This window comes from Canis aureus, chromosome 12, assembly GCF_053574225.1.
Source record: "Canis aureus isolate CA01 chromosome 12, VMU_Caureus_v.1.0, whole genome shotgun sequence".
Classification (NCBI taxonomy): domain Eukaryota; kingdom Metazoa; phylum Chordata; class Mammalia; order Carnivora; family Canidae; genus Canis; species Canis aureus.
This window is the reverse complement of record NC_135622.1, coordinates 28,278,018-28,302,815: the sequence shown is the minus strand read 5'-3', so window position 1 is coordinate 28,302,815 and position 24,798 is coordinate 28,278,018. Positions and strand designations below refer to the sequence as shown.

Sequence of the window (24,798 nt, the reverse complement as noted above, 5' to 3'; positions counted from 1 at the left end):
GTGCAGCACTGGGGCATCTGGGTGGTGCAGTCAGTTGAGCGTCCGACTTGTGGTTTTGGCTCAGGTCATGGTCTCAGGATCACGGGATCAGCCCCCAAATCAGGCTCTGCGCTCAGCAGGGAGTCTGCTTGAGACTTTCCTTCCCTCTGTGCCACCCTCCCTCAATCTTTCTCTCTCTCTCTCTCTCTCTCTCAAATAAACAAATAAATCTTAAGAAAGAAATTGTCCAGCGCTGAGCATAGCCTAGAGGAGACACTCAACACAGGAGTACTTCAAGATGAGAAGCCTTGTAACAGAGAGAGATGTTAAGTGACTGTGGGCCTTCGTTTTGTCCTTACAGTGTCCTGCCCTGCTCTGAACGCCCCTCCCGATGGCAGAAAGTTTGGAAGCAAGTACTTAGTGGATCATGAAGTCCATTTTACCTGCAACCCTGGGTTCCAGCTGGTTGGGCCCAGCAGCGTGGTGTGTCTTTCCAATGGCACCTGGTCAGGGGAGCAGCCCCACTGTCAAGGTACAGACTCTTCTTCTCATCTCCCTCGGCTGGACCCGTCGCAGCCCAGCAGCGGTCTGCTGGATAGAAGGGTCATTCCGCAGGACACTTTTTGCCTGATGCCTCCACCATTCCTCAGCTGCAAAATAGTGGCGCACATGTCCAGTGACTTACCTCCATGCCAGGCCTGGGCTGGTCAGCATGAGCTCTGCCAAACCCTCTCACCAGTTTAGTCTTGCTTTGCACATGGGGAAATTGAGGCAGGGAGAGGTGGGAGAACTTGCCCCAGACCACCCAGCTGGGGAACAGGCTAAACTGATTCATTCCCAGACACGCTGACCCCAGAGCCTGTGCTCCTCAACACCTCACTCTGCTCTAGGCTCTGGTGATGGGCTCTTACCGATGTCCTGGGGCTGTAGTTTGCAAGACTATTGATGACCAGTAGGGTTAAGGAAATGCCCAGGTGTCTTTTGTGTCTGCTTTGGGACTTGGGGTAGACAGGCTCCAGGAGAGAGCCTGGATGAGGGGCAGGCATGAAAGCATAAAGCATTCCCTTTCTCTCTGCTCAGCTCACCAGCAGTACTTTCTTAATGTAGAGGAAAATCAGACTTGGCATTCTCTATCAGAAGAGGTTTTTCAAAAGTCTGTGGTCAAGTCATGGATCTTCATCAAGTCATGGATACCAGTCATTTTTAGAGCAGGGCTCATAGGATGTCTACAGGGGCAGAATGTCCATGATTTTAGCCCAAGAGTTGAAAGAGAAATGCACATGTTACATAAATAAGTCTGTTGTCAAGAGCAGTGTAGAGAGATTTGAATACTTGAAAATACAATGGAACATTAGGAAATATATCATCTCAGGGCACCTGGGTGGCTCAGTCACTTACGTGTCTGACTCTTGATTTTGGGTCAGGTCATGATCTCAGGGTCGTGAGATCCAGCTCCTTGTTGGGCTCCATGTTGGGCAATGGAGCCTGCTTAAGAGTCCCTCTCTCCCTCTGCCCCCCCCCCAAGCTCTCCAGAGACAGCTTGTGTGGGTTGACATGCAGAGCCCAGGGCAACCAGAACCCCATTCATGGATTTAAGACTTCCATTTCCCATCTCCTGGGAAAAACAATGGTTTGAAGGTTGATTGCAGGTACCAGCTCTCAGATCTAGCTGGGAACCAGCCAAAAACCATCAACTATGTAACTGGCAAACACAATGGGGGAATACCAGTATCTGGATTTACCCCAAACCTGAAAAATCTCCATCTAGGGTAAGCACCTTATGGGTGACAAACTATGGCAGCAGAGGTGGGAACAGAATGACATCTCATGTCATTGCTTTGGATGTCTTCATTTGTAATTTACAGATTGAGTTACAGACTCAATTTGTTGATTTCTTTCTTGCAGCACACAGGTGCTCCAATGGCTGCATCATCCTCCATGGGATGCCCCCAGCATCTGCCCGGATGGTGGTCAACTCCCCATCACCATAAATGGTGCTGGCAAGGTCCTTTGATTTCCCCTCTGTCTCCAGGGCTATCTCTGGGTTTGGAGTTGGGGGCAGTTGGCTGCATGCTCACTTCCTTTGAACTAAGCACTGCCATGCTGCTCAACACATTTTGCCCATAGGTTTTCTGTCTTGCTCAGGTATTGTCTACGTATTCTGATGTCAGTAGTGATAGGCATTTACAGTGAGCACGATGTGGTTTCACTGAAAACATTAGATCATCAGAGGAGATAGCTGAAAGAATGTGTTTTTAGGCAAATGAGTAAGAAACACCAGAGGGTCAGGACCATAGTTACAAGGAACGGCTTGAGCAAAGGAATACATAGCAGCTTAACAAGGGTAGAACCCCATAATGCTCCCCACAGCCCAGCTCCACCTTAGCAGCTGGCTAGGATGCCTCCCCTGAGGATTCTGAGCACGTCGGCCAGCTTCCCTCTTGAGCTTGCATGTGTCAGGTCACCCTGTCTCCCTGCAGCAGGACCCCTCTGTGTAAAAGAGCGTCCTACTGTACCATGATTTATGTGCTGTGGTTCTCAAACTGTCAGGTGCTCCAGAGTCACCGAGAAAGCTTGGTAAAAGGCAGGCTCTGAGGCCTCAAAAGACCTACAGAGTTGGGTGAGAGCTTTAGAGATGAGACTTTGGAAAACTACATTTTTATTTTTATTTTTTATTATTTTTTTTGAAAACTACATTTTTAATGTGATTCTGACATTAACTCAATTTTGAGAAACACCAAAGTGGTTCTTGGTCACTGCCAGAGGGAGAAGATATTGAAAGTTTTGAAGCATGGATGCATTCTGGGCCCTCACCAATCAGAATGCTGCCTGCGGCAAGCCAAAGGTAGAGCCACTTCCTGATTGGGCCTGTGTCAGCCCTGACCAGGTGAGACTTACCTGCACTTGCTCACATTCACCTGCACTGACATTTTGGGAAGGCCTTACAAAGATCAGGCCACCCTGCCCCACTGAGAGGTCTACTTTCCTGAGATGTAGAGATCAGACTTTCCCTGGAGGACCAATGCCAAGTGTGGCTGGCAAGCCTGCTGGCCTTCTTCATTGTCCAACATGGTGCACTTCCTGACTCGCACCCTTGAACTTACCACCTTATACCAGATTTGCCATGCATTCTTTGTCTCCCCTCTCCCTCAGCCTCCTTCCTATTTGTCCTTCTTCCCTGACATCCCTCACCCCCCGCCCCCTGCTGCCTGAGGATTGCTTGGCACTGCCCACACTGGACTTCTACTGGGACCACATTAACTACCTAAAACCCGGGAAAGATTGGCTCAGGGAACGAGGCTGTGGCCATTCCACATGGAGACCCCAGATGGATATTTTTCATCTCTTTAAGTGTAAACTGGTCATGGGAGTTAACCTGTGATCGTGATGGGCCAAAAAGACTCTGATATGTCATAGCCCAGGGGCTCAACCAGCTATGGCACATGACGTCTCCTTGGGTTAGTGGCTCGTCCCTGTGTTGACACTTCTGTCCCTGGCAGGAATTGATTTGACTCATGGATGCTGTCTCCAATAAGAGCCTCAAAGGGATGCCACCCAAGCCTGTCAAGAGGGAGAAGCAGAACTTCAATCTGCTGTTTGGTGACCTCTTGTAACAGTGTTAACAGTGTGGGCAGGACATGGGCTGGGGTTCAGCAATCCAGTGACCACACACACACCACACCTCAGATGGCCCTAGAATCTTAGCTACACATGCACCCGCTTCATTTTCCATATCCGCAGTCTTGTGGTCATTGTGTTGTGACCACAGAGAGAAAAGAATCTTAATCATAGGGGATTCATTTCAAGACCCAAAATGTCAGTGACAGTGAAAGATTTAGCAGCTCTGTAATACTTGCCCCCACCCCATCCACAGCCAGCTGCTTGGAAAGAAGGTGATGAACCCAACTTGGCATGGAAGGAAATTGCACATAATCCTGCCATTAGAAAGCCCTGTGGGCAGAGAGGTAGGCTCCAGAGCTCCAGAATGGAAAGCAGCCATTTGGCTCCCTGGATTATTTCCCTTTTTCCCCTTCTTTCTCGGAAGGGTATGTTTTTAAGATCTGAAGCTTTCTGCACTGGGAGAACCATAGCCACAGGCCTTGTTGCTTTGACAACACTGGTAACCAAAGAAAAAACTTGAGAGAAATAAATAACTTTTCCCCTTATTTCCATGCTAGGAAAAAAGAATTGTTTGGGGCAGTCACCTCTTCCCCCCCCCCTTTTAACCTTTATTCATTCGTTTTAACCTTTCATTCATTCAACCAATTTTCATTGAGCAACAGCAATGCACAAAAGATTGCTAGAGATTCACACTGAATCTAAGAGACACGGCCAACCTTGGGGGGGAGGTGCTCACCTGCGAAGGTGGAAGCAAGCAAAACAGATGGGCAAATACAAAGGTTAAATGGGGGTTTGTGGTCAGTGCCTTGAAGGGATCTAAGAAGGGGCTGAGAACATGATGAGGGTGGGAACACAGGAGGGCCTCTCTGAGGCTGCTGTGGGTATGCAGAGATGTGGAAGGGTGTGTGGGGTCCAGTCACATGATGAGCAGGGTGTGGGGTGGCAGGGGAAGATGCTGTTTCAAGAAGAGGGAATAACAGGTGCAAGGAAGCCCTCAGGAAGGGAAGAACTTGGCATGCTTGAGGAAACAAAGAAAGAAGGTATAGAGCCTTGCTCCCGGAGCAGGTGTGAGCTGAGCGTGAGCAAGGAGAGTGGGGGAACACACAGGCCAGCCCTTGCAGCCTTGGAGGCCGTGCGGGAGGCGGGGTTGTAGTCAGAGCACAATAAACAGGTGTAGGATAGACATGTGGTAATTGGACTTGTGTGTTGCTGCTGCGTAGAAAGTGCGCTAGAGAGGATAGGAATGGAGTTGGGAGACCACGTGGGAGCTGCTGAAGTCCAGGGGAGAGAGGAGGTTGAGAGCAAACCTAGAGACAGAACTGATGGAACTTACCACGACCCCATGTGGGCCATCTACATGGAAGAGAAGTCAAGGCTCCCCGACTCCGCTTGAATGTTGGAGTGCATGGTGTCATTTATAGAGATAATGCAGACTGAGCAACCAGTGGAAATTTGTTTTTAAGCAACCTGTGGGGGGGGGTCACTGATCAGAATACCATCAAGCATCAGAATACCATCAGGAGACCCTCAGGCAGAACACCCCGTTACCAATCCCAGTGAGGACGCTGGGCACTTCTGGCCACTGCATCTTAGTAGTGGAGCCACCGAGGGAAACACAGCACGGTCAGGCACCGGACGGAACAACATGTGGCTCATGTAGGGAGGAGACAGAGCAAGATCTGCCTCAGAAGTGCCGGTTCAGGGTGGCCAGCAGGTGTCTCTCAGCAGCTGACACGGGCAATCCCTAGGTGTGTACCCCTCTCCAACCCCTTCCCATGGAGTCTGAATGTTTGGAAGCTCAGGGTCATTGACACGCACATGTGAGCAGAACCAAAGAACACTCGTTGAGCATGAACCAGGGAAAGGAAGCTCTCCCAAGAGGTGCAGAGGCCGCAGCGGCTTGGGATCTTTAGCACATGTTAAGGAAGCGTTCCAGGCCCAAGGCCCATTCTCATTCAGCCAAATGGGGCTCCAAAGACCACGTGCCTGAGGCTGCCTCTCCCGACAGAGAAGTCAGGTGGACAGGCGGACGGTGGGAGATACACACTTGGGAGTTACTAGCACAATGACGGGATTGAAATTCACAGACCGTGGTTAAGAGCAAGGGTGAGGAGAGTAGAGACAGAAAGGAAGTGGCTCAGGACCTGAAGAGCACTGAAAGGTCAGATGGAGAGGGAGGGCCCAGCAGACAGGAGAAGCCCACCGAGGCCCGAGCCCCCAGGATACTGGAAAAGCAAAGCTGTAGCAGTGGATCAAGGGCTTGGAAGGGTATTTTGCAGTCAGATTAGAGCACACTTCGCTCAACTGCTGCATATGAGGCCTTTTCTCAGAGATCTTTAAAAAAGGATTTGAGTAGGGGCTCCTGGGGGTCTCAGTGGTTGAGTGCCTGCCTTCAGCCCAGGGCGTGGCCCTGGAGTCCTGGGATGGAGTCCCATCAGGCTCCCTGCTCAGCGGTAAGTTTGCTTCTCCCTCTCCCTCTGATCGTGCTCTCACTTCATCTCAAATAAAAATCTTTACCAAAAAAAAGTGGGGGGCACCTGGGTGGCTTAGTGGTTGAGTGTCTGCTTTGGCTCAGGTCATGATCTGGGGGTCCGGGGATCAAGTTCCCCATCGGGCTCCCCACAGGGAGCCTGCTTCTCCCTCTGCCTATGTGCTGTGTCTCTCACGAATGAATTAAAAAATCTTAAAAGAAAAAAAAGAGATTTGAGTAGACAGCTTCCTTTGCTACAGTAGCCACTTAGTAGTTACTAAGAGACCAGCTGGCTAATTTACCCAATGGTGGAATGAACAAATAAGGGATTATGTTTAAAAACCTGTGAATTTCCTTGCAGACTTTTATGTAGGACTGTATATGCAAGTTTAGCATCACCTATGTATAGATATTAACACAAGCAAATCTTCATTAACTCTTCCTTCTAAACAAAACTTTAATGATTATGAAGCACTTCCTTATAAGGGTTATTCTGCACTTTACTGAACTATTCCTTTGCTATATCCAGGTTTTCGTAATCATAAATAATGCTAAAACAAGCAATCTGAAAACAGTATTCACTATGGACAATTTCAACTGCACAAAAGTGGAAAGAAATAGTATCATGATCTGTACATACTCAAATATAGCAAATTCCTTTATTATCTTCAAATATCTCATCAGGGTAAAAATTTCTCCAGTTGTCTCACGTGGTTTTAACACTTTGGTTGAACCAGAATTCATTTAGGTGCCACACTACCATTGGTTGATATGTCTCTTACACTTTTTTTTTTTAAGTTTATGGGTTTTTTTCTAATTTCTATCTTATTTTTAGTAGAGAGGGAGAGAAGGGGGAGTGTCAGAGAAACAGAGAGTCTTAAGCAGGCTCCATGCTGGGAGACCTTTGGGTCTCCTTTGTGGAGACCAACAAAGGGCTAGATCCCACGACCCTGAGATCATGACCTGAGCCTAAATCAAGAGTCAGAGGCTTAAATGACTGAGCTACCCAGGCACCCCTCTCTTATGCCTTTTTATAGAAGTTTACCGTCTCCTCTTTTCCCTCCTTTTCCTTCCTCCTGCCACCCCACTTCAATCCCTTGTAGTTTATTTGTTGAAGAAATTGGTTTCTTTTCCACAGCCTTGATTTTGCTAACTGCATCCCTGTGGGGTCATTTAGCGTGATCTTCTGATATCTTTCTCCCTCACCCCAGTTTTATTGACATACAATTGAGATCCAGCACTGTGTTAAGTGTAAAGTGTGCAGCATAATGACCTGACCTACATTTACTGTGAAATGATTACGGCACCAGATTTAGTTACACCATCCATCCTCTCATATAGACATGCAAAAATAAAAAGGAAAAGAAATAGTTTTTCCCTTGTGATGAGAACTTTTAGGATCTACTCTCTTAACAACTTCCCTACACACCAACCCAACAGTGTTAGCTACAGTCACCATGCTGCAATCACAACCCCAGGGCTTACTTATAACTGGAAGTTTGTACCTTTTTGGTCTCTGAATTTCTTATAAACTGGTAGCTAACTCCAGAGGCTTGATGAGATCCAGGTGAAATTTTTGTTTTGTTTGGGCCAGGCAGTAGACACTGCTGCCGGGAAGCCGTGCTGTCTGTCATCCCTCCTTGTGATGCTGTGCCTTGGGGAGCCTCACTGCTGTCCTCATGTGTACATTTCCCCAGCCTGTTCCTGCAGAGGGACTGGGGGCCATTCCCTGAGCTCTTGTCCTTTTGGAGAGTGTACCACTTTCCCACTGGACGCCAATTTGGCTGGACATCAACTATCTCACATCTTCTTTCCCTGAGTATGTTAAATGTGCCTCCATGTCTTCTGTTGCAGCTGGTTCTGGTGCTGCCATCCATAAGTATCTTGGTCTTCTTGCCTGGATGCCCAAAGGATTTTTTTTCTTTTTCTTTGAAATCTAATAATCTTATTAGGATCTGTGCCAGTCCTGGCTTTCCTGGGCCAGTTTTCGCAAGGGCAAGGCGCAGCTTTTCAACACGAAGTCTCAGTTGCTGGAGTGCTCTGCTGGCCCAGAGGAACTCTCAAAACTTTCCAGGACAAAGCCCCGTGTTGAGAAGATTCTCATGAGCCCAACTAAGAAAGTCGGTGCAAATGAAAGAGATGGCCCAGGGAAAAGCAGGAGAGGAGCACAAAAGGGGCAGAGCAGAGAAATCCTGAACCATGGGACCCCTGGGTGGCTCAGCGGCTGAGCGTCTGCCTTTGGCTCAGGGCGTGATCCCAGTTCAGGGATCGAGTTCTGTATCGGGCTCCCCGTGGGGAGCCTGCTTCTCCCTCTGCGTGTGTCTCTCCCTCTCTCTGTGTGTCTCATGAATGAATAAAATCTTAAAAAAAAAAAAATGGAAAGAAAGAAAGAAAAAGAAAAAGAATCCCAAGGCAGACAGTCTGGAAGCTGGACCAGCCAGATAGGAAAAGTTGTTTCCCCTAAACATGAGGAGCAGAAAAGGATTTTTGTCAAATCCCATACAAACTATTATAAGAAAAAAAGAGAATAAAAAGTCTCTACAGACAATGAGGAAATGCCAGAAAGACATGGCCATGAAACAGATGAAAACTATTACCTAATATTGCCAAACAAGCTGAAAGAAATTTGAAAAAGATAAAAACTATGAAAGGACAGCATAAATAAAAACTAGAAAGCTTCAGCAATGAGGTGATTGGAGAAATGGAAAATCTGAAACAAGATGACAGAACACAGGAAAGGATTAGAAATACAAGAGGAAAAGCAGATCGTGCGTGTAAAACACACAGCCTAGCTCCAGGGAAAAAGTAAGTGCTCGCTAAACGGTAGATTAAAACAGAATTATCCTGCATGCTTTTGGCTTGGCAGCCTCTTTACAGCTCTGAAGTCACCCTGCACTGAACTAAATGCCACAGCCTGGGACAGATGTGAACGTGATGACAACTGGACTTCAATGAGGACGCAGATGGGGCACCAGGCCTGGGCGTCAGGCCATGGAAAGCCTCCAACAGTGCACCAAGATAAGAAAGAAAGAGTCTGTGGGGAGCCCGTCTAGAAATAAGAAGCCCGGGCAACAAGATCCAGACAGGGAGATGGACCCCAGGGTCCCGGGGCACCTGTGCATTTCTCTGTCGGGCCGATGACCCCCCCCTCGCACCCCACTACCACCACCCCCAGGTGCAGCTGGACCCCGTCCGTCCCACTGGAGGCCCAGAGGGGAGAGACAATGGAGCTGCTCCTCCCGGGGCCAGACTGCAAGCTGCCAGTGTCGCACTCGTTGGCTCTCTGCCCACCACGTCACAGCCTGTGGTCTGCCCACTCTCAGACTCTGCTGGTGAGCAGCGTTGGGGCTGAATGATGGGCAGAAACGGGAATTTCAAGCTCTGTGGCATTTGTGTGCAGTGTCATTCCAGACACATTCCTGGAACCCGGTCATCTGCGAACAGAACGGATGGGGAGAGCACAAGCAGGCTGAGGTTGCTGAGAAGCTGAAAAGGCTCTGTCCCCAGGGATAAGCAGCATCTGGACGGTCTGGGTCCCTTCACGACAAACAGCAACCATACAATAGTCCGTCTAACATCCCAGCGGTGAGGAGGAGGAAGGGAAGCCGAAGCCCCTGCCAACCCACCCACGGCAGGGCTGCTGTTCTCATCAGGAGCAAAGCACCTTTCTTCCCTTTGATAGATACAGCAGGGAAGGACGCTCGTATGCCAACAAGGCGAGGTCTCCAATTTCCTTCCCTGAGATGCTGTGGTCAATTCAGTGAACTGACAAATCTCTCTCTGGTAGAAAGGGCCTGTGCTCTGTGCATTAAGACTGGGCTAAGGATTCCTAGCAAGCAGATGTGGCCTGAGACTTTAAAAGAATTTTTTTTTTCTGATTAGAAAATTTATTGTGGAAAAGCTCATTATGGTAAAACAGAAGAGTACAAAAAAAAAGTGTAAATAAAGAAAAATTGCCTGGAATCCTACCACACAGAGAGAAATCTATTAAATTTGTATATATATATCTCTATCTATAGCTTTCCCACAGGACTGCTATGTGTATGAGCAGAGAATATTTCTCTTTTCTGCCATTGAGGAAATTCAAGAGTCAAAAGGAAGTCTTCCTTGGATGCACAGGAAATGAGCACAGGAGGGCTACTGGGTGGGGATTTGGAGAGACTTCATTTTCCCCTTCTCTGAAAACTGCGGTGGACCATCTCTCCCTCTTATAACTCCCCTGAATTGGGTTCTTATTCAAAGGCTGTTCTTCCCGGGGCGGCTGGTGGCTCAGTCAGCTAAGCATCTGACTCTTGATTTCAGCTCAGGTCATGATCCTCAGGGTTGTGGGATGGAGCCCTGTGTCGGGATCTGTCCTGGGTGTGGCATCTACTTGGGATTCTCTCTCTCCCTCTGCACCTCCCCCTGTTTGTGCTCAAAATAAATAAATAAAATCTTTTAAAAAAAAGTTGCCCTTCCTGGGTGCTGGCTGCTAAGGGCAGAGTTGAGGGCGACAGTATGGCTTGACTCAAAGGCAGATGTGTCAGGAACTCGGGGAGAGGGCTTTTCTACCCTTTGACCCCTCTGGTTCCCTGATGTGGTTATCTGGGACGGAAGTTAGCTCTTTTGTGTAAGCAAAGTTTTGGTCCTTTTTATGGAAGAAAATGAAGGTAGAGGGATTGCCCCCTAATGTGAAAGCACCCCAGACTGGGGTGCACACGTGGCAGCCTACCCTGTAAATTAGAGAGTGCGTCTGATGGAGCATAGCTGGGTGACAGGCCAGCTCCTGCAGGCAGAGCTCCAGGTGAGCAGAGTGTGTGCCAAAGGGTACGTGGCTTGCCGAATGGTGGGTGGGCTGCAGCTCAGGCCCAGCAGCCCCTCTCCCAGCTCTTGCTGCTCGGGGCAGCAGCGAGGGCAGAGTGGGCGAGCAAAAGCTGAAGTCATCCTGTCATGTGAAGACAGGTAACCCATCTCTGGTTTGGGTTCCTTTTAGAATTAGAACCCACCTACATGTATTTGAAAATTATTCCTTTCCTAGGCATCAGCGGATGCTCCAGCGAGCCTTGTCAGAATGGTGGAACATGTGTAGAAGGAGTCAATGAGTACAAATGCATCTGTCCTCCAGGGAGGACTGGGAGCCGTTGTCAGCACCAGGCCCAGACAGGTATGTGGCTGCTGTGGGGCTGCGGGAGGACGTTCCGCTGCAGAGGGAGGGCAGCCTGATTGTGGGTCACCAGATGCAGATGTGTCAGGACCTTGGTTGCCCACCTGGGGAGAGGGCTCTTTGACTCTTAATTCCTCTGGTTCCCTGACGTGGTTATCTGGGATAGGAGTTAGCTCTTTTGTGTAAGCAGAGTTTTGGTCCTTTTTATGGAAGAAAATGCAGGTAGGGGGATTGCCCCCCCCCAATATGAAAGCACCCCAAACTGGGAATTTGGCCCAAGAGGTTTTGTTGTTCCACCTTCACTTGTTGCACATTTTCTCTGCAGATCGACAGAATGGCTCTTCATTTCAAATGCTTCCCTCACACCCTGTAAAGTCTGTAGTTAGTGAAACTAACCCTCAGAGCTGTGCAACTAGATATTTGACTGATGGTGAGATTATTTTTTCTTTACAGATTTTATTTTTATTATTTATTTGAGAGAGAGAGAAAGCATGAGCAGGCTGAGGGAGAAACAGGTTCCCCAATGAGCAGGGAGTCCGATGTGGAGCTCCATCCCAGGACCCCGAGATCAGAGACTGAGTGGAAGGCAGACGCTAAACTGACTGAGCCCCAGGCCCCCCCGGTGGTGAGCTTATTATCCACATCTTGAGTCCCAACACATCCCTAGCCAGGTCTAGAGGCTATGAAGTGGCTGTTTTTGCAGATGGCAAGACAATCCAATAAGGAATCTATGAAGGGTCTTACACTGTGCTGTAACCAACATTTCCTATATAAAAAAATCAAATCCTAAAGATGTCCTTTTTCTTTGCCAGAAAATTCTGGCAAAGTCCTGTCTTGTTGTCTGGATTTCTATGTGGAATCTTGGTGTGGGGAGGAGGAATTGGTAGTTAACAGCAGTGTCCAGAAAATAAGAGCTTTGTCAGTACTTGATATTCTTGCATCAGACCCAGTGCAAGGCCAATTTTAAATACTGCCCCCAGAGATTTGCTGCTTAATTGTCTTGGTTCCATTCAGCTGAGTCAGCCTTGCTGGGAGCTTTCTCAGAAAGAAGCTGCCCTCCCCAGGAGCCCAGAGGCTCCCTGCCAGCCTGCCCCTATCCCCGTGGCTGCTCTCTCTGGAAACAGAGACCAGAGGCAGGGCCTTCTTGACAGCCCCACTGCCTCTCGTCCTACTTACAAACAGGAAGGAAAAAGAAATGGGCCTTCTTTCAACCCAGGTGAGCTGGTACTGGGTCCTGAATGTTCTAAACCCTACATGTCAGGGTTTCTGCTGTCAGGACCTTAGGCAGTTGCTCCTCAGGTCTGGGGGGTACTTTATATATAAAGTATCCCCTTGACAAGAATCTCCCCAGGGAAGGGGAAGAGGGAGTGAGCAGGTGCATCTGCCATAAGCCAGCTTATGTCCTCATGGTCTCCTTGAACAGCTCAGCAAAGGCCAGGGTTCTTGCTCACCCGGTCTCCCAGCCTGGATCCTTCCTTCCCATCGGCTCTGCTCATGTCTGCTCAGCTCTGAGGGGAGCCTCTCTCCAAATACTTTTTAAAATCCATTCACCATTTCCCCCCTATTATAATAGAATATACATACATAAAATTTACCACTTTAACCATTTCAAGTGTACTGGCCAGAGGCATTAAGTGCACTTACCCTGTTCTGCTGCAATAATCCACCTCCACTTTTTCACCTGGCCCTTGAAACAATAATTCCCCATTTCCTCCTCTCCCGGCCTCCTGCTTTCCCAGTCTATGAATCTGACTACTCTGAGAACCTAGCCTCAGTAGAGTCACACAATACATGTCCTCTGGTGTCCTCTTCTGTGTCATTACTTTCACTTCTGATTCCTCTACCATCTCCCCTAACCTTGAGATCTCCAAATCCTTTGAAAACTTTCAAAAACTAATTTTTTTTTTCTGATTAGAAAATTGATGTTCCTAGGGTGCCTGGGTGGCTCAGTCGATTAAGCATCTGACTCCGGCCCAGGTCCATGATCCCAGGGTTCTAGGATGGAGCCGGAGTGGAGTCCGTGTCTCTGATCAGTGAGGAGTCTCCTTGTCCCTCTGCCCCTCCTCTTGCTCAGTCTCTCTCTCTCTCTCTCAAATAAATAAATAGGGATGCTTGGGTGGCTCAGTTCACTAAGCAATTGCCTTCAGCTCAGGTCATGATCTTGGGGTCCTCCCCTGGAGCCTCATGGGGTGCCCTGCTCAGTGGGGAGTCTGCTTCTCCCTCTCCCTCTGCTCCTCCCCTGTTCGTGCTCGCTTGCGCTCTCTCTCTCTCAAATAAATAAAATCTTTCAGAAAATAAAATCTTTTTAAAAGAAAATTGATGTTCTTAGTTTAAAAACAAAAAGCTTAGATATTTTAGTAAAGTATAAAAATGACAACAAAAAAAGACACCCTGCCCCACCCCCTCCAAAGAAAAGTTGTGTTTTACATTCCATAGTTTTAAACTCCGGGGATCACGGTTAGCATTTTGGCGTTTGTTCAGCCTTTGGAAGGGAAAGCGTGGATTTCAGAGCACTGGGGTCCTTCTGTGCGCCGTGGCCGGGCTGCGGGCTCCTGCCAGGTGCTTCTCCCGCCCTCCCGGGGCGCCTGCGGGTGTCCGGTCGCTCACTTGTCTTTCCTTTCCCTACTCCAGAGTAAGCTCTGAGGGGCGCCGCGCCCCGGTCTGGGTTCTCCTCCGGCCCCAGCCCGGCAGGTGCGCTGAGGGTGTCTTCTCCCCGCAGCGGCCCCCGACGGCGGCGTGCCCGGCGACCCCTCGTTCAGCCGCGCGCCGCGCTGCGCGCAGGTGGAGAGGGCGCAGCACTGCAGCTGCGAGGCGGGATTCCAGCTGAGCGGCGCGGCGGGCGGCAGCGTCTGCCAGGGTAGGCGGGAGCTCTGGGGGCGGGGCCGGGGCGGGGCCGGGAGGGGCGGGGCGGGGGCGAGTCTCCGAAAGCCCCGCCCAGCTCGCCGTCTAGGTAAGCGGCGACCTAAGGGCTGCCGAGACGCAGCTCTGCGCCACCGGCGGTAAGAAGTCAAGGCTGGAGAGAGCGGGGGAGCGCGGGCTGGGCCCGGTGTCAGGAGCCCGCGGGGCCCTCCAGACGGCGCGCACCCGTGTCGAAGGGCCTCGCGCCCCCTGCCGCATCCCGGCTGCAATCCCGCGGGTGGGCGCAGAGAGAGCTGGAGTCCTGGTGCGTCAGGAAGGCCCCTGCGCTGTGCCCGGCAGGAGGACTCCGCCCCGGCCCCCTCTCTACTTCGCTTTGTGGACCCAGCCAACCCCAGCCAACCCCAGCCAACCCCAGCCAACCTCTCTTGATACCAAAGTGCCTCTGAGAAACACTCACACCAAACGGGCCCAACCCAGAGAACTGGCCAGTTGGGTGCGAACCGCCTCGTTTTACAGCAGCAGAAACGAGACCCTCGTTGATGAGGCCTGTTTCAAGTGGGGCTGGGACCCAGGCTGGTACTCTGGGCTGCCCACCTGATCTGCCAACCTCTGCAGGGTCCCCCGTTAGTCTTCAGCCTTACACGGAGCAACCCATCTGGGGTCTACTACTAGGTCCCTGTCACCCCTCCCTTCAGCCCTCTCGGCCCCTGGCTGGGGAAGAAAGAGGCGTATGCCTGCCATTCTTCTGGGTGCTCTGTTGGGGACAGGGCACTGGGCCCAGCCACTAAGCCACAGTAGCCATCGCCTCGAAGAATTGAGGCACAGCCATCCTGGGTCATGGTTACTGGATGTCCACCTCGTGGCTTCTGGTCATACCGGGCACTTCTGTCTCCAGATGTGAATGAATGTGAGCTCTACGGGCAGGAGGGACGCCCCCGGCTCTGCATGCACACCTGTGTGAACACCCCAGGTTCCTATCGCTGTGCCTGCCCCAGCGGGTACCGGATGCTGGCTGATGGGAAGAGTTGTGAGGGTGAGTGATGCTGCTGTAGAGGCAGGTGGCTGCAGGGCTCGAGGGAGAGCCTGGCTGGTCCCAGTCAGTGGCTCCAACATTGGGAAAGAAGGAACAGAAAAGGCAAGGGCTCGTCCATGTGGAATGTGAGAGGAGAGGGGCTTCCCAGTGATGTCCTAGTGGGGCTCTGCTGCAAGGATCCTAGAAGTGGGTAACCTGGGACTGGAGAAGACCCTTCCATCCATCCCCCATTCGTCCACACCTCCATCCATCCCTCCTTCCGTCCCTCCCTCTCTCCATCCATTCATCCATCCTTTCCTCCATCCATTCTTCCATTCCTCCATCCATCCATCCCCCAATCATCCACTCTCCATCCATCTCTCCTTCATCCCTCCCTCCCTCCATCCATCCCCCCTTCCATCTCTCCAACCATCTCTCCTTCTATCCATTCATCCCTTCATCCATCCTTCCATCCCTTCCTCCTTCCATTCATCCATCTCTCCATCCATCCCTCTATCCATCCATCTCCATCCATCCCTCCCTCTATCCATTCATCCCACAAATGCTCAAGAAGGTCCAGGTAAGTTTGTGCAGATTGGGTTCCAGCTGAGGGGAAGGCAGCAGCAGAGAACTCCTACAAAGGAGAGTGGAGACATCTGCATTTGGGGTGGGGTGAGGCTGAGGAGAAAGCCTTTCCACAAGATTTGACTCTTAAGGGGCCTAATAACAGCCATTGAGGGGAGACTCTAGGGCATTTAGGCTGAGGAGGAGGCAGGTCTGAGTGAAGCATTGTGACCTGTGACCTGTAACACTCCTGTGTTTTTAGCAGCTCTGTAACGTGTCTACCCTGAGGAAAGACAAGATCTCGGGGAGGGGGGCTCCCCTGCACGGTTCTGCAGCACTTCCACAAGGTCTGGATTTCAAATAGTTAAAGATGACAGGGTTTCCCGTTTGAAAAATAAGTATTGGGTATTTGGAAAGCTCACCACATTCCAATGCCTGTTGGGTTTTTCATGTGGTCGTGTGATGGAAGGGACCTTAGGGGATCTTCACCCTTCCTGGGTGTCCCTTATTTCAGATGTTGATGAATGTGTGAGCCCACAGCTCATGTGCCCCCGGGGGACCATGTGCATCAACACCGGTGGAAGCTTCCAGTGCGTTAGCCCAGAATGCCCTGAGGGCAGTGGCAACGTGAGCTACGTGAAGACTTCTCCATTGTGAGTATAGCTAGGGCCATCCACGGCTGGGCACATTTGTCCCTCATCAGGCCTCCATGGTTGGACCCCCTGGCTGGGCCAGATTCAGAGGTTCTTAGGAGAAGATACAGTTATATCCAAGGAAAGATGGAAGGCAGGGAGCTGGAAGTCGGCTTCTCTGAACTTCCATTTCCCTTTGGTGGTTGCATTTAATGCAATGCTGCTGTGTGCAGCAATAACCCAGTTTGCCCTCATAGGAGTAATGTTCCAAGTGTTCCCTATGGACATGGAGGATGATGGATTATAGCACCTTGGTGCAGTACTGTTGGGCATGGGGGTGGCCACTGGAGAGAAGACTGCTGTGGTGATGTTTCCAGGAGGGTAGGGAGATATTACACAGATTTGGGAGAGGATTGTTTCCTCATGTTCACTTGGCTAATAACTGGGCATTTCCAGTCACACTGCATGTCCTGTGCACTTTGTGTTCTATTGATCTACTTTTCCACTGGTTTAGGAGGTTTGAGTTCCGGTAATCTAAGCACCTAATGGTTTGTGGGGGTTTTTTTGTTTTTTGTTTTTTGTTTTTCAAAAGGTGGGAGACGGGCCTTTCAGGAGAATAACAACAACTATCACAAAATACCTCTATTCTCTTCTGAAAGAGATCACAAGAGCCTTAGCATTGTCTTTAGAATGAATTAACTTCACAAGTTCAGATACTTGAATTGCTTTCTGGGCTAGAAAGAAGTATCTATGCTGCTTTCTGGCAGCATAGAAGCATCAAGAAGGTCAGTGGCACTGAACAGTGGCAGTTATTTACTGAGACCAGAGGCAGCAGGATCTTCCTCAGAAGTCACTCAGTGAAGGGACCGTATGTCATAGCCTATGGGGACAACCCCGATTATCAGCCAGGTGCAATATTCGACCTACATAACTGTGATAATATGAGTCACTAAATATGCTAAATCATATCTGTGTGTTGGATAAAGTAGAAAAATATCAGAAGCACTTCCACAAGATCCTGATTCCAAATGGTTAAGACGAGGTTTCCTCTTTAAGAATAAATACTGGGTGCTTGCAAAGTTCACCTCCTGTAGAGCACCACATTCCAGGGTTTTGCCGGCAACCTGCTGGGGTCCCAGCATTGCTGAGAGAAGTCTTGGCATGTATAGAAGGGGTGCCTGGTTTGAATACCAGCATCATCACTACTTAATCTTCGTGGCTGTATCTGTCTGTGAAAACTACAGTAACAGCATATATAAATATACGTGGACATGCATACAGATGCAAATGGGTCAGGGGAGCACTTCTTCCCTGGCCACACCTGCCGCCCGCCCCACTCACTGGCCAGTAGCTTTGAGTGCCTGTGGTGAGGGGCTGGTGGTGGAGAAGGTCACTCTAGTGGCCTCTGCAAGAAGGCAATGGGGCAGACAAGCCAGGGCAGAGCAACCTCTCCTGAGTCTCCCCAAGACTGACTCCCTACTTTTGGCCTCTCTGTTCCAGCCAGTGTGAGCGAAACCCCTGCCCCATGGACAGCAGACCGTGCCGGCACTTGCCCAAGACCATCTCCTTCCATTACCTTTCTCTGCCCTCCAACCTGAAGACACCCATCACGCTCTTCCGCATGGCTACAGCCTCTGCCCCCGGCCGACCTGGACCCAACAGCCTGCGGTTTGGGATTGTGGGTGGGAACAGCCGGGGACACTTCGTGATGCAGCGCTCTGACCGGCAGACGGGGGAGCTGATCCTCGTCCAGACCCTGGAGGGGCCTCAGACGCTAGAGGTGGATGTCGACATGTCGGAATACCTGGACCGCACCTTCCAAGCCAACCACGTGTCCAAGGTCACCATCTTTGTGTCCCCTTATGACTTCTAGGGCAGCTGGGGGGTCACGGCGGTGCAGAGATCTGGGCTCATTTCTCTTCCTCAAAGATCCAGCTGAGGGCCCTGCCAGCGACAGCTCTCTCTCCCCAGCCTGCCTTGCCCCTGCCCACCCGTCTGTGCCCCCAGGTTCCTAGGGCAGTGCTGACACTCTTCCACGGAGTGGCACACATGGCAGCTACAGGACCCAAACTGCTGCCATCACGGTTTGTTTTGTTTTTTTTCTGCTTTAAGCTCTTCCTGTAGATTATGCACGACCCTTCTCAAGTCTTTTCTACAGGGAAATGGGCACTTTTTCAAAATGCTAGGTAAATGGCAGTGTGTGTTTGAACCAGCTGGGGAGGGAAATGCTTACGGTGTGTGTCTGAAATGACTGTCAGTCCTCTGTATCACTAGAGTCAAGCCTCGTTATGAAGCTGCTCTAGCATGCTGAGGGCCGGATCATGCCCCTGCAACGTGGGGCATAGGGAGTGGGTCTCCTGCCACAACCTGGCATGCTGTTCTCATCTGCATTCCCTCTGTGACATGCCTGCCAGCCTTTTCACAGAAAGCCATGGCAAGGCCTAGAACCCGCACACAGATTCTTCTAGACCAAGGAACCGACATTAAAGCATAAGTGCTGCCTGAATGAATTCCCTTTTGAGAAATCATATCTCAGAACATAACCTGGTATTACAACTGAATAAATAAAGTCAGTTGCTCCTCCATGCCCACCTGGCCTGTCCCTGAATGGGAGTTAGCCCAGTTCCTTCTAGGAGGGGATACCTGGCTCTCTTTCTATCTAGGCTGGAGCCACTGGGATAAATGCAGAAGAAAGAAAACATGGAGGTAACCTTGAGATTACACCACCAACAGAAACTTGGCTTGGCCAAATGGGAGAAGGCAACATCTGGCTGTGGCGAGCTTACAAAAATGCTTGAATTTACATTGATTCCAGGGCCTCCTACTTCAGGTGTAGGAGCCAAGGGGCAGTGCCCTCCAGGTGACTGAAGAAAACAAGCACGGCTTGGACATGGGGTGGGGTGGAGGAGACCATTCAAGTTAAAACCAAAAAGCCAGCTGAACTGGGAGGAGCCAAATACATGTTAATCTAGGTGAGATTTCATCAGATATTTTAATTAAAAATTCATTGTATTTGCCTTGGTGAGATGGGGCCAGAGGAAGTGTGTTGCCCAGTTAGTGATTAAGCCATATACCAAGATGGTTTCTAGGAAAACCTATCCTTGTCTTATTGTGTCAAAGAGTGAAACCCGGTCAAGAGTTGCTTTTGACATGTTTCTTCTCTCGTGGGCCCGGCTGCAGTCTCTCTAACAGAACGAGGGCCTGCAAATCTGCTTTTGTGGACTGTTACAAGACTGTAGTCACAATATTAGCCACAGCCTTGTGTTTTCAAATGGTGCTATGACTGGGGTTAGATCCTTGCATGCCATCCAGTCCCCTGTGCAGAATGCCAGGGAGGGCAGTCCAAGGGCATGGCCATGATCCTGAAAGTACAGTGTCACAGCAGTGCATTCCTCCCTCCTAGAGCAGGACTGGTTTTGAGGGACAAGTCTCTCACCTCCCAGCAGATGAGGAGTGATTTGGGAGCTACAGAGCACGTGCCCTGCCTAGACTGATGTATGATGATGACTTGGATGCCATATAGGCCCAGTCTAAAACAGTGGTTTACATCACCATGACTGCCGTCATCAAAGCTGCTTCCCATTTATGGATTCCCAAACCCAGCCCTGTCCCCACAGTACCAACATATGAATGCCTGATGGCTTGGGACCCCATTTTGTGGATGATGCCTGGGCTCTTCCTCCCTGGGCAATACCTTGTCTCTGCACTCTTTCCACTACTCACTTTCCTCTGGAAAACCAACTTCTCCCTTGTCCTTTCCTAGCTGTAGTATGCACTAGGCCAGAGTAGTGAGGAGTTACCAGAGAAGCTAGGAGTTGTACCTCTCTCTAGGTAAGACAGCTTCCTATCATTGGCATTGTAAAACTGTTACCATGCATAGTTGCAAACACGTACAGAAGTATAGTATGATGAACACCATGTGGAAACCACCAGCTTCAACAATTAACAATTGTTAATTCAACAATTAACATACAGCCAACTTTCCCCTACCACGATGTTTTTGAAGCAGATCCTGGACATCATATCATTTCATTGGTAAATATTTCAGCATATATCTATCTCTAAACCACAGGGACTTCTGAAAAAGCATAACCTCAATACCAATCACGCTTAAAAATCAGTAATTCCTTACTACCTTCAAATATTCAGTCATTTGTCAAATTTCTGAGTGGCTCATGAGTTTTTGTTTGTTTGAGTTAGGTCCATGCTCTGTAATTTGTGGACATGCATCTCAAGTCTCCTTTAAATGTAGCAATGGCTCTCACCCTTTAGCACATACTGGAATAACATGGAGACTTGATAGAAGATGGTATTGGATCGTGTGACCTGTAGAATTTCTCAGTGTGGGTCTTCCCGAGTGCATCTCTGTAGTGTCTTTTAACAGGTTCCTCTGTCCTGTTTCTTATATATATATATATAGTTGTATTGAGAGATTTAGTCAGAGTCCAGTTGTGTTTGTTTGTGCAAGACTACTTTATTGGGGGTGACAGGTACTTCTGGTGGGAGCCATACAATCTCTAGTTGCCTCAATTTTCTGATGGTAGCAGCCATTCATGATTACTGCATAGACCTGCTACTTCTTCAGGGGTTGCAAACAGTATTCTTCCCATTTAATGCACAGCACAGTATTCTTGTGCTGTTGTTTCTTGTTAGCTGGCATACTTTATAAAGAGAAACTTCTTTTATCAGTTCTTTGTTTGGTTAGTCTGAAGTTTGGTTTGTATAGGAAGGCAGCATAAATTCTTGATTTTTTCCCCCTTCCTTAGTTTCCATGGTGATTTTCTGGCATCTTTCCAAGCTCTCCAGTGAGAGTTGTTTTCTGCTTTGAGTATATTATGAACTTATGGTTTAAACATATTTCATGTGTGTTTCAATCCATTGCAGTTGTAATCTTTACTGTTACTGAAATTATCTTATTTTTGGCTCTTGGGAACTGTGTTAAGTTGGCTGATTCCTTTTGATATGACCCTAGTGGTCTTTGATGGTTTTGTAGTTATCTTGTATGGCAAAATGTTTCAGGTTCATCTTTGTATTTTATGCCCTAGCTCTGAAGTCATCCAGTGGTTCCCAGGGGCCTCTGGTTCCTCTTAGTAGGCAATAATAATTAGAGACCAAAATCTGGGTGTGAGGAGTGCTCACTAGTGGTTTGGTCACTGTTTCTTGGTGTTAGTGGACAGATCTAGGAAATATATACTATGAGTTTATAATGATACTTCCAATTCAGTTCAGGAGTATAGGGTTTTTAATGTAACCTTACTGATTTTACATCTGCTCTTCTTTTACTCATTCTGAAAACCTCTTTCTCAAAATCACCAAAATAACTGCATATTGTTTTAAATCCTCAGAATAACAATGCCCAAACTACCATACAAATAGTTACTAAAAACAGTTAAAATTTTCTTTTGCAATTCTTTTTGTCCTTAGGGTTTTGCCATTAGGGATGTCCCATCAAATTACTATTTTAAAATAACTTAGAATAGTGGTTATGTTTCAAACTTAAATCAGGTATGGTTACTTTATTTTGCTTAAAATTTTAGATTGCTTTTTTATTTTAATTTTTTTTATAATTATGTAAACTATTTACATGGCTCCAAAGTCAAATCCACAAAATGAGCTACTTTCAGAGAAATCTGTATCGTGACCCAGTCCCCTCCCCCTCCTTCTTCCTTAGATAATACTTTTTTTCCCATTTATTCTTCCATTAAAAAAAATATATATATATATATAGACGAATGATAAATGATAGCACAGTATTTCACACTTTCCTTGGTCTTGCTTTCTTTTCCCCATAACAATATACTGAATATCATTCCATAGAACAAGATAGAATGTTCTCCTATTAAATGCTCCATTATGAGGTCATACATACCATTGTTTATTCAACCAGTCACCCTTGATTGACATTTGGGTTGTTTCCAATCCTTTGCTATTAAAAGTATTGCAGCAATATGCATTTGTCTTCTTGTATTTTTGCCTTTTTACCTGAGGTCAATTTTTCCTCTATAAGAATTACACTTCCTGTCTGCAACAGTGTATGGGAGTTCCTATTCCTGAATCAAAGAAGGCCCCAGTGGTGTCCCTAATTCTCATAACTGCACACATACCAGACCCTCCTTTGGAAGGACATAGAAGACTGAATGTAGGGCTATTCCACAACTACCCCACCTGCCTGTCCAAGACTTCTAGCAGTCAACAGTCACCAGAAAGGTAAGAGACCAGCCAACCGGATCACAGACTCATGACAGATGGAAAGTTAGCTAAGTTTTTGGATAACTTTTAAAAGTCAGACTTTTAAAACGTAGCACCTCCAACAGTAGCCACTCCCCTCCCCCAAAAAAGGGGAAAATGAGCCTAGAACAAAATATCACTGCAGAGACATAGTAAACTTGATGGGTTTACTGGAAATCTGAGCATATGCCCCAAGGACAGACGTGAAGAAGCAGACTTGAATGGGTTACCTGCCACCAGCCACTGCCTCAGCTTTTACCACACCCACACTGCAGGGATGGGAAGATGGACTGTCATGCCTTTTACCTTGTACATATGAAAATCTACAGGTATTTATAAGGTGCATAAATATTCCTGAATGTCTACTCTGTTGCAGGCACTATTTTAGTTGCCTAGGACACAGCAGTTGACAAGATTGACAGAGATCCTGACCTCATGGAGCTTATGTTTCAGCAAGTGAGATGATAATACACATGAGATAAGAAAAGTACATAATTTCAAAGAGGGATGAGTGCTATGAAAATGAAAGCAGCACAAGAGGGTGTCAGCGTATAGTAAATGCACGCACTAATCCACGCAGACAGATCATCTAGGAAGCCTAGATGTTGCAAACACTGTAATCGTGTGTGGTGACAGTGAGATCTGACCTCTCAGTGTTTGGAAATATGACCCAAAATCTCTAGTGTTTGAATGAAGGAGTGATGTAAAGCAAGGCCTAGAATGACCACATTGGCTTATGGGCATGAAGGAAAGCCATATACACAGAGAGAGAACAATGATGTTGACATGGAAAGAGGAAACGAGACCATGGGGACTTGCAAGGGGAGCCTAATTTTGTATTTTTGTCATTACTGCTGTATAGCATATCCCATTATAGTATTATACTCTTGGATTCTGTGGGTCAGGAATTCAGACAGAGCAGAGTTTGTATTTGCCTCCACACTGTTGGCACCTCCCTCAGCTAGGAGGACCCCAGGGCCGGGGCTGCAGTTACCTGAGGGTCACTGACTCACTCACATGTCTGACCTGGGCTGGGAAACTTGAAGACTGGGACTGTTTCTCTGCTTCTTGGATGTATCTGTCCTCCCTACTCAAGCCACCAAATGCCATCAGAGGAAGTTTGTTTCTCACCCCTTGCCAAGTCCTCCCACGGGTTGATAGATGTTACAGGTTCCTTCATTTCCACCTTTGGCCAGGCCAGTAGAGGGTGGCAGACTGGGTTGCAGCTTGGATGCTGGAGATAAGAACACTGCCCTCTGTGTGTGTGTGTGGGGGGGGGGGGGGGGGGGGCGTTGTGGGAGGGGGACAATCCTTTCTACTCCAGTGCTGATTTTAGGTTATAGATGTATCGCTGAGGTTACCTGGCCATGTGGGAATTCAACACATTCCATGTTCAATCATAATTGTGGTATCTCCCCAAAGGCAGCTGGATCCTAGAATGTAACCCCAAATCCTGAGAGTCCTGAATGGTCTGGCCCCTGCTGACCTCTGGGACCACTGCTCATGAAGTTCCCAAATGCACTGCCTCCTTTCTGCCCTTTGACTCTGCCAAGCTCATTCCTGCCTCAGGGCCTTTTGGCTTTGCTGCTTCCTCCCTGCAGTGCTCCTCGCTTAGCCCTCACTGGGTGTAGCTCAGACATCCCTTCCTCTTGAGGGGCCGTTTCAGCTGCCCTTGCTAATGCTGCTCACCCTCTGTAGTCCCTCTGGATTGCTTTCCTCTGCTGCTTTTTCTTATTTAAAAGCATTTTTCACTATCTGAAATAATTGTATTTGTTACCTGGCTTTTTTTCTGTCTCTCCCCATAGCACAGACCCTGTTGGTTGCCCATTCAAGATCCATTTTCCTTTTCTACCTTCTGAAAAGAAGCCTGTTTTGTTCAGGCCACCTTCTCTCGTTGATGTGGGCTAAATTCTGTCGCCCACACCCCAAAATTCTATGTTGAAGTCCTAAACCCTAGTACTTCCAAATGGGACTGTATTTTGAGACAGGGTCTTTAAAGAGATGATTCAGTTAAAATGAGGTGATGAGGGTGGTCACTGATCCAGTTTGGTGTCTTTATAAAAAGAAATAAGGAAAGAGATCACACAGAGGGAAGACCATATGAGGATAGAGGGAAGAGAAGATAGACATCCACATGTCAAGGAGCAAGGCTTCAGAAGAAACCAACCTTGCTGACACCTTGATCTCAGACTTCTAGCTTCCAGAACTGTGAGAAAATCGTGTTGTCACATCGCCTGGCCTTCGGTACTGTTATGGCAGACCTAGCCAACAAATACACTACTTATTCCAG

The 24,798-nt window shown here is 48.5% G+C and overlaps 1 protein-coding gene across 6 annotated transcripts in view; it reads left to right on the top strand.

Annotated features, from left to right (window-relative positions):
* FBLN7 (fibulin 7) overlaps nt 1–22,229 on the top strand; it is a 48,677-nt gene extending 26,448 nt beyond the window's left edge. For 5 of the 6 annotated variants that reach the window (XM_077843296.1, XM_077843301.1, XM_077843297.1 and 2 more), the window contains exons 3-9: nt 341–511; nt 11,088–11,213; nt 11,539–11,643; nt 13,933–14,070; nt 14,968–15,105; nt 16,163–16,301; nt 17,781–22,229. In XM_077843296.1, coding sequence (XP_077699422.1) covers nt 341–511; nt 11,088–11,213; nt 11,539–11,643; nt 13,933–14,070; nt 14,968–15,105; nt 16,163–16,301; nt 17,781–18,153 — 1,190 coding nt within the window. In that variant the 3' untranslated portion in view covers nt 18,154–22,229. The remainder of the gene's footprint in view (nt 1–340; nt 512–11,087; nt 11,214–11,538; nt 11,644–13,932; nt 14,071–14,967; nt 15,106–16,162; nt 16,302–17,780) is intronic. The other variant, XM_077843298.1, reaches the window with a different exon arrangement.
* The last annotated feature ends 2,569 nt before the right edge of the window (nt 22,230–24,798 follow it).